Source organism: Zea mays, chromosome 1, assembly GCF_902167145.1.
Source record: "Zea mays cultivar B73 chromosome 1, Zm-B73-REFERENCE-NAM-5.0, whole genome shotgun sequence".
In the NCBI taxonomy this organism is placed as follows: Eukaryota; Viridiplantae; Streptophyta; class Magnoliopsida; order Poales; family Poaceae; genus Zea; species Zea mays.
This window is the reverse complement of record NC_050096.1, coordinates 247,745,222-247,754,186: the sequence shown is the minus strand read 5'-3', so window position 1 is coordinate 247,754,186 and position 8,965 is coordinate 247,745,222. Positions and strand designations below refer to the sequence as shown.

The window sequence follows — 8,965 nt, the reverse complement described above, 5'->3', positions numbered from 1 at the left end:
ACAACTTACTTAACCATCGCAGATCCCTCTTAATTGCACGACGATTCCTATGACTCAAGAATTATAAATTTAGCACCGTCGATGTTTCTAAGCACTTGGAGCACGCCATTTGATGTGGAATTTTAAATCCGTTGTGCTTTCTATTTTTATGCTCGTAAGATCTGTGCTTCTCCTGTCTGTAGAATTACTGTGTACATGCTAGGAGCAAACTTGTTAGAATCTCAGTTTGTTTTGTCATTTAATCATCAAAACCCTCAATTAGGGTTGATTGCACTTACAGAAGCGTCTTCCCTATCGCCGCTGTCGTGGAGTTGGAGTTCATTGCCCGCGGGACACGCACCATGCTTGTGCTTGGAGACAGCGGGCCAGCGCGGTTGCTGATGGTCGTCCGACAAGGTGAGGTCGTGCCCCCATGTGACGAGGTCGACTGCACCAAGGCTGCCTCGAGCATCTACCGGCGCACTAGGAGGCCACACGCTGTAGCCTACATCCACACCGCCGCTGACACCTTGCAGACACTTGCCTGCGCATTCGCCTTCCTCTCCGCCAGCTGTTGCAAGGTTGCTGGGACAACTAGGCACCGTCGCTTGAAGATGAGGCGTTGTCCTTCCTGGCGCGCTAGGAGGCAGCATGCCGTCACCTGTAGCCATGTCGTCGATGCTTGGATGCCATCCACGCCCCTGTGGAAGACGTCATCACAGTGCTGCTGTGGTGGCACATGCATGGGGGCAGTGAATGATGGGGTCTGTGAAGGAGACGTTGCCATCTGAATTCCGGCGTCATCGTTGATGAGAGGGTGTACGATGTAATTGACGATGGTGATGGTGTCATGGGGATGAGGTAAAGGGGTAGGCCTGAGGAATGACTATGCCTAATGTCGCAATATGTGTTTGCGGCAAAGACATGGTGTACTAGGGTCCCCCATAGCCATGGCATATGATGGACTAGGGGAAGGTTATAGTGGCATGGGCAACAGATGAATGGGCAGGCATGGTGCCGCCGGGGCGCTGGTACGTGACATGCCATAAGATGTCAGCGACAGTGGCTGTTGTTGCGGAGGAAGAAGGGCGGCACCAATGTCACCTGCATGGTTGCCACGGATCGCGTGAGCTCTTGGACAGCTGGTGCCAAGGACTCAAGCGTGAGGGAGGAGGAGGTGCCGTGGATGAGGATGTGGCGGGTCTAGGCAGCGATGGTGTGGAGATTGGCAGTGTGGCGGAGGAGGGCGACGACCGGATGGTGGTGGATGGAGGGCTTGCCATATCCGATACCAGATTATTATGGTCAGCGTTTGGGGATGATGTTATGTGGTTTCTAGGATCACAAGTATTGTTCGCTGGATGGGGCTGCGATGGTTAGAGGCGTTGGCTAGGGTTAGAGGGCGACAACTAGGGTTAGGGACGCTGGGGAGACCGAACATAAGGCTTCACCCATGGTCGACAAGGGAGAAGGGATTTTCTTCTAATCTCTTGCTTACCTTCAATTGATACGGTCCTTCTCTTTATATAGGGAGGGTTACTTGACCTCTAAGCACTAGATCTAATATTATCTTTAATTCTAATCTTAATCAAACTAGCCTTATCTTTATCTAACCTACCTGAGAGAGGCCCTGACACTTTATATAACGGAGTATACGTAATATTTTGGATCAACACATTGATCACGTGTAGTACCACGCATATATTACTCCTAAATTTGATGCTAAAACTCTTTTGTAAGGTATGTAGCTACTTACTATATATTAAAGCAGCCATGCATGTATCGAAGGATGTCTTTAACCATCAAGCTCACTTGGATGCTACATTAACACTATCATATTGTCTACATGTGATGAAAATATATTATATTATCACTTTTAAAAACATATAAGTCTATAATTTCGAAATCTTTCAAAATTTACAAAAAGTGATAACCGCAAAAAGAAACTACACCAAGAAAAAAAATACAACAGAAATAAAACAGTGTGCCTTACGTTTTCAAATTCAATCATTGGCATTTCAGATGAATTTGATAGCAAATTGCAACACACATTCCGGCTGATTGGCCAGGCGGGCGAGCGGCGCCTGCCTTGGGCGAGCCTGGATGGTGGGAAACGATATTTCCTCGCGTATCCACACATGCAGCTTGGATATATATTTTTACCTATGCTGCATCTGTGGGTGCAGAGTCAATATGGCTTTACACAGTTAACCAAACAAGGGATATTGCTTGGTCAACGCACGCGGTCAGTCTGGATGGACTCGTGCGTTCAGTCTGGATGGACGTGTACAGTATACCAATCAGGTGGATTGTGTAGATTTGGTTGCACCAAGAGTCCAAGCCGCTGATCCTTCGTCAGTCCCGATTAAATCTCTCGCTAGTCAAAATTGAACAAAAGCAGCAGATTTAATCCCCTCCGATTCAGATGCAACCAAATAAGGCCCAAAAGGTCAAAAGCTGCTCTAGACAAGGAACAGGAGTAGGATGTGTTCTTATATTGAAATAAAATGGGATATGATCAATGCACAGGCCTCCAATAATAGTAACATGATTTAAGTTGCATGGCGGGCCGACCAATCAACTCGACTACATCACGCAATGAACGCCAGAAACTAAAATTCCTAACTGCATGTCCAATACCCCTTTGGTTTTATCTACCAAGTATCCCTACATGATTGTTTAACAGCCAAACGGACCGTTGCCTACTTTTCATCCCAAAACAACATATGGGTGACAAACACGAAAAAAGGGCTACAGTACTGCTACCTATACAAAAACTCCTGTGGTCAAGAAACCAGATATACAAGACTTTACACAGCGGAGAGGTGTTCGCCCGACTAGGATTTTCCTGCTCGTTGCGGTTTCATGCTCGCTCTCCGGGCTACATCCCACGGCTTGTGTGGCACGCCGATGCCTTGCTGCGAGGCGAAGAACGACTCGTATCCTGGGGAGTCGAAGGCAAAGCCAGTGTGCTTTGATGACTCCCGTGGGAGCATCGAGATCATGTAGCTTCTCGCTTCCTCTGGGCTTAGGTGGCTGGTCTCTGGTAGTGGCACCCTGCTGTACTCGTGTGGCTCATCCTTGTGTTGCTCCTGTATTATTTGGTAGTCGTAGGGGAAGAGCCACCTTTGGATCCTGAGAACACAGGGTCAGAGATGGTTGACATGGTCAGGCAAAAAAGCTGAACTTGTCGTAATAATTCCACAGAAATCAGGTATCTTACGATAGATATAGGAAATCCCCAAACAGGGCGATGATCGGAACAAGTACGATTGTCAGATAGAAGAAAAAGGTGCTCATCAGAACATAAATCACAAAATACACATTTTCCTGCAAAAGCAATAAATCGTGTGAGGAATGAAGAAATCCAACCACAGTACTAATAGATGATTCAGATCATATCATATCAGTAAGCAAGTTCACCTGTCTGTCAAATGACGTCATTATTGCAGAGTATATGAAAATAAACATAAACCAGGCCACTATACTGCCCGCCACACTTATGTAATGCCACCTCGTTATAGAGTTGCATGCCATGAGAAGGCGGAGATTCACAGTCACCACGACACAAGTAAATGCCATGGTGCTAACATCCCATAGGCCAAGAATCTTGCCAGATGAACCCTGACCATGCCGACTTGCAGCTGCAGTGAAGTAGAAGAACACTATTGACTGATAGAAGGCAAAGAAACCCCACACTGCAATCACTCTCCACTTGAAGAATGAATTCCTGATGCCTTCCTTGTAAAGCTGTGGGTATTTTTTTGACAGTGACGCGCTAACATCCTGAAACGACTCAGAGCTTAGTGCAATTGCAGGAGACAACTCCATAAACAAGTAAGAATAATCCTACCTTATCAAACAATCCAACTATAATTACAGGTAGCGCAGTAAAAATAACGTTATATAGAGACTGAAACCAGTCATCATAAAACCGCTGGCCAGAAAAACCAGTTTGAAAAGTGAACCAGAACTGAGTTAGTGTAAATGTCAGATTCTTGTAGAAGAAGTATGTGATAACCTGCAACAGAACATCTCATATTCAGTACTTTGAACTATATGCTAGGTTAAAGTTGAGCAACTATAACCATACCTTGCACAGTCTCAAGTAAGACCATCGTCCATGTACAAGAAGCAAATCAGTAAGAAAACGAAACTGTGCAATGGCAAAGTCACTAGCCATAACAGCTTGCATTCCTTCTTGGCCACTGATGCCAATCCCAACATGAGCAGCTTGAATCATACTCACATCATTAGCACCGTCACCAATGCTGAGAGTTATTTTCTCAGCACCCTTCCTAACTAAGCTTGTAACCTACATATACACATTAATGTCAGCATTTTATATTTTCACGTATACAAGACTGTGCAATGAAACCATGCAATCAATCAGAGACTATTGCCCCCATTTGCTTTGATAATGGACCTGCAAGTCCGCTCTTCCTACTGGTTTGGTTTGATGAATGGAATGGCCAAGCTAATCAACACCTCATCCTAAGTAAGTATGCACATATCTAGTACAAACACGAGGACTGGTATCACAACAGTAGCTGATACCTCAAACTAAAGACCCCCGATAAAAACAATGACAGCTGATAACAGCACGATCACACATCAGAAATGCAACTCAGAAGTACATGAGTGTACACAGTATGCTAAAGAGTAAAAACCAACCACAGTAGTAAAGCATTCACTGATTAGTAATATATCTCGTAAAATATTTATTCCTTTTCTGGCCTCTCTCCTGTGCGTGTGTGTGTCAGTGCGTGTGTGTGTGTGTGTGTTGGGGGGTCCAACAAAATCCCATATTGTTAATTCTTCAGTGGGTAAGAGGAAAATGGTACTCTGCAAGAAACGTTATTTACCTGTGCCTTCTGCAGCGGAGAAACTCGGCAGCATATAACAGAGTGGCAACTTAGACTCAATCCAAGAAGATCAACACGAAGAGTTGGGTCCAGTGCGTACATTAGGCATCTACCATCAATAATGAGAGCCAACTTCCTTTCAGGGGTGCTAATTAAAGAATGCCGGGCTTCCTCGTGAAATCTTTTCAGATTCTGTTTTACTGAATCTTTAATAACACGTGCAATTTCCACAGGGTCACCCTGAAAGGACAAGTTATATAATGGCACATGTAGTAGTAGGTATGCAAAAAAGAATATGCTACTGGTGGTAAGCCAGTTTACAACAGAATGCAATAATATAGCTGGTTATTCTTGATCCAAGTACAAACAAATAAGAAAAATGTAGCCACGAGCTACGTCCAAGATAACCATCAACAAAATAGTGAGGCTTAAGCACTAAAAAAGAATAACCCTCACATAACTATGACAATATAATGAGGTTTTTTTCCTCAAACACACAAGAGAGTTGTGCATCATTTCTTTAAGAGGAAAAAGGAATAGTACAAAAGAGGGAGAAGAATGCCCCTCCCCCCATGGGAACACTAGACCAGAGCAAACTAGCCTTCCACAACTAACATGACCTGTGACTGAGAGACTGGGCCAAATAAACTAGTTTAGTACGGGCAAAGCAACAAATAGCACCTAGAAAAACTTAGGAGAAATCAACCCGAGCACTAAGGAAGAACAATCCACACAAAACTATGGAAATATAATGCATACTACCGTATAAAAACAGATGGTAGCAGAAAAATATAATGCACATCCCCCAAAACAAGCTCATAATATCCCCCAAAAGTACAAACTACTGGTCAGTGGTCACAAGTTGACAAAACTAACAGGAAACAGTCATACAACTGGTTATGCAAAAAAATAAGTATAATAAGACATGTAAAAGAAAACAACATCAACAAAATAGAGGCGTCAAAGCACTAGAACAAAAAACCACCACTGTCCATATCAATTAAACAAAACTGCTTTCTTACATGTATTCCACAAAAAAAACATTAGTAGGAGGCCTTAAAATTTCCAGAAACACGGGTCAAAATCATGGTTAATATCCCATATGAATAGACACCCATAAATACAAAATACCACAGCAGCACAAGTAGTCAAGTACCAAATGAACTCAACAACTTATTATTCCTACTTTGCAAGAACTTTTTGCAATTAAACTATCCCATTATTTTAGTTTTTGAGTTTTATAGGAGAAACTTTTAGCGATAGAAATAAACCAACTAAAAGCATTATATATGTTGTCCAAAGTGCAGTATGTGCAGCTTACCCGGTCTTCAGCCTCCCTAATAGCGCCTGTCTCTGAACTAATGATGAACTGTTTGGTGTCATTGTTTACCAAGCTACATGCTGCATATGTTAGATGAAAGAGAGATCATGGAAGGAACAGCAAGAAACCAAAACTGACAGAAAGAATAGTTTAAGGACCAGAACAAGTAATACAAATGAATCGGGATAAATGGAAGCTTCACCATATGCAATGTTAATCGCTGTTTCCATCTTATCTCCAGTTAACACCCAAATTTTTATGCCCGCTGCAGAGAGAGTTTCAATGCAGGTTGGCACCCCTTCTTGCAGTTTGTCCTCTATAGCTGTGCACCCAACTAATATAAGGTCTTTTTCAATCAATTCAGCCACCTACAGAGTAAAAGGAAATTGCATCACAATGTTGCCAGCGATAGCAGAACAATTTAGCTTCAACTTGAAGGGGATCACCTAGGCCCCGTTTGGTTTGAGGGACTAAAGATTAGTCCCTCCATTTTAGTTCCATTTAGTTCCTAAATTGCCAAACGGTAGGACTATAACAGGGACTAAACTGCTTTAGTCCTTAGTCCCTCAAGATGTGGCTAAAAGGAACTAAACCATATTAATTCTACATTTGCTCCTCATTTAGTTCAATTGTACTAATAGCAGGAGAATGTTAAAGACCATTTTAGTCTTCTTATGAGTCATTTAGTATATTCTTACTAATTTTAGTCCCTAGACTAAAGAAACCAAACATGGCCCTATTCTTTGTAGAATGCAGATAGTGATTTGCATGATAAACTTCACATATAAACCAATAAAAAGGTAGATTCTAAAATAGGAAATGAACAGATTAAGGGGGTGTTTGGTTTCAAGGGACTAATTTTTAGTCCCTCCATTTTATTCCATTTTAGGAAATGAGCAGATTAAAATGGAATAAAATGGAGGGACTGAAAATTAGTCCCTAGAAACCAAACACCCCCTAAGTTAACACTCATATCATCACTGCCATAACAGTAACATGTTCACCAAAATGATTTTAATATAGCTACTGTGGTTTATTTTAAAATATTCTTTAACATCTAATTGGGGTTGGCATTTACGGAATGTTCAAACCACTTAGCATTAGTATTGCAGCAAATGACAACAAACTAAACAAAACTGCAATAAGTGCATGTGGCCCCTTCCACAGGCAGTACAGCCCATGTAGCTTTGTTACAAAAGGAAAGCCTGGATAAGTCTCGTTAAATTTAATGGAAGTAATAAAATTCTAATATGTTATGATTGCATAATAGCAAAGAGCTAATGAATGTCACAAATAAACTTTTTAGGGAAAAATTAATAACAATGTCTAGAGCTCGAGATGTGTCATGCTACCGAGTCATGCTTCCTTCCAACAATGCATGAGGTAGTATACAGAGAATTGACAGCCATCGTGTCTCTGTCCAATTTTGCAGAGAGGATGGACAGCCCTGGTGGTTAACATGTGTAAATGGGCCTCAGGGACATGCTGACAAAATTCTTTTCCTCCAGGAACTAAGGGAGGTCAGGAGAGCATGTACTGGTTCTTGGGTGGTAGCAGGAGATTTTAATCTGATCTATAAAACTTCTGACAAAAACAACAACCTCAACAGGGCAATGATGTGTCGTTTTAGGACAGCGATAAATGACCTTGCCCTTCGTGAAATTCCTTTACATGGCTGAAAGTTCACCTAGTCAAACCAGCAGAATAACCCAATGCTTGTAAAGCTTGACAGGGTCTTTTGTACAGCTGATTGGGAATCCTACTTCCCACATGTGCTCCTGCAAAGTAAGGGCCCGTTTGGCACAGCTCCAGCTCCTGATTCTAAGCGAGGATCTGGAGGAGCCGTGCCAAACGAGTATTTTTTTAAACTGATTCTCATGTGGAGCCGAAAGATCGGGAGTCATTTTTGTGAAGAAAGGTGGGATCTAAAAAAACATGCTCCACCCTCCCTTAAAACAGCTCCTCAACCAACCAAATATGGACCTCCCCTTAAAGTTTAATCGAAATTACCTGCAATTGCCATTGGACAAAAACATAACGAGCCAATTTATGGATTAAACATTTGAGACCATTTTATGCACTACTTTGATGAGAATATTTTATATGTTATTGTTTCATTTTTTTTCCCGTATATGCATCTTACTTATTGGTTTGTAATAAAGTTAAACTGCAAAGAGTAAAACAGACAATCGCCACAGACCACCAACTCTCAGAAGACAAGAATCAGTTTACTTGCCAAACAGTTTTAAAATAATTCTGATTTTCTAGGAGAATCAGGAGGATCAGCTCCTCACGAGGATCAGGATCTATAGCTAAAGAAGCAGGAGCTGGAGCTTTGCCAAACGGGCCCTAAATCTTCTCAGGATTCAGATCACTGCCTCTGCTTTTAGGTGTTAAGGACAATACTCTTGGCAAGAAGAGGTTCCACTTTGAATCCTTTTGGACCAGGATGGAAGGTTTTCAGGAAGTTGTCAGGCTGCATGGAACGCTGTTGAGCCTTCCAGTTGTCCTTTTCTGACCTTGGATAGGAAAATTAAGGAGACAGCTACAAGATTACAGAGTTGGAGTGACAGGCAGGTCGGGCATGTGGCTTCCTAGCTTTCTTTGGCAAAGAAGCTATTGCATAAATTTGAGATTGCCCAGGATCATAGGGCTCTTACACCTGCTGAATTATGGCTAAGGAATAAACTCAAGAAGCAGTCCTTGATGTTAGCCTCCTTTAGAAGAACAATGACAAGGTTAAGATCAAGAATCTCATGGCTAAAGGAAGGGGATGCGGACACTAAATTTTTTCATATGC

At 42.3% G+C, this 8,965-nt stretch overlaps 1 protein-coding gene and 1 pseudogene across 5 annotated transcripts in view; both read right to left on the bottom strand.

Moving 5' to 3' along the window:
• Positions 1-291: 291 nt before the first annotated feature.
• LOC109942148 (uncharacterized) lies at positions 292-936 on the bottom strand (annotated as a pseudogene).
• Positions 937-2,455: 1,519 nt separating this feature from the next.
• LOC103643580 (phospholipid-transporting ATPase 3) overlaps positions 2,456-8,965 on the bottom strand; it is a 29,946-nt gene continuing 23,436 nt past the window's right edge. For all 5 annotated transcript variants that reach the window (XM_008666748.4, XM_035964289.1, XM_020546792.3 and 2 more), the window contains 8 exons: positions 6,368-6,533; positions 6,166-6,245; positions 4,845-5,084; positions 4,073-4,294; positions 3,833-4,000; positions 3,403-3,765; positions 3,203-3,309; positions 2,456-3,114 (listed from right to left, as the gene is read on the bottom strand). In XM_008666748.4, the coding sequence (XP_008664970.1) occupies positions 2,817-3,114; positions 3,203-3,309; positions 3,403-3,765; positions 3,833-4,000; positions 4,073-4,294; positions 4,845-5,084; positions 6,166-6,245; positions 6,368-6,533 (1,644 nt within the window). In that variant the 3' untranslated portion in view covers positions 2,456-2,816. The remainder of the gene's footprint in view (positions 3,115-3,202; positions 3,310-3,402; positions 3,766-3,832; positions 4,001-4,072; positions 4,295-4,844; positions 5,085-6,165; positions 6,246-6,367; positions 6,534-8,965) is intronic.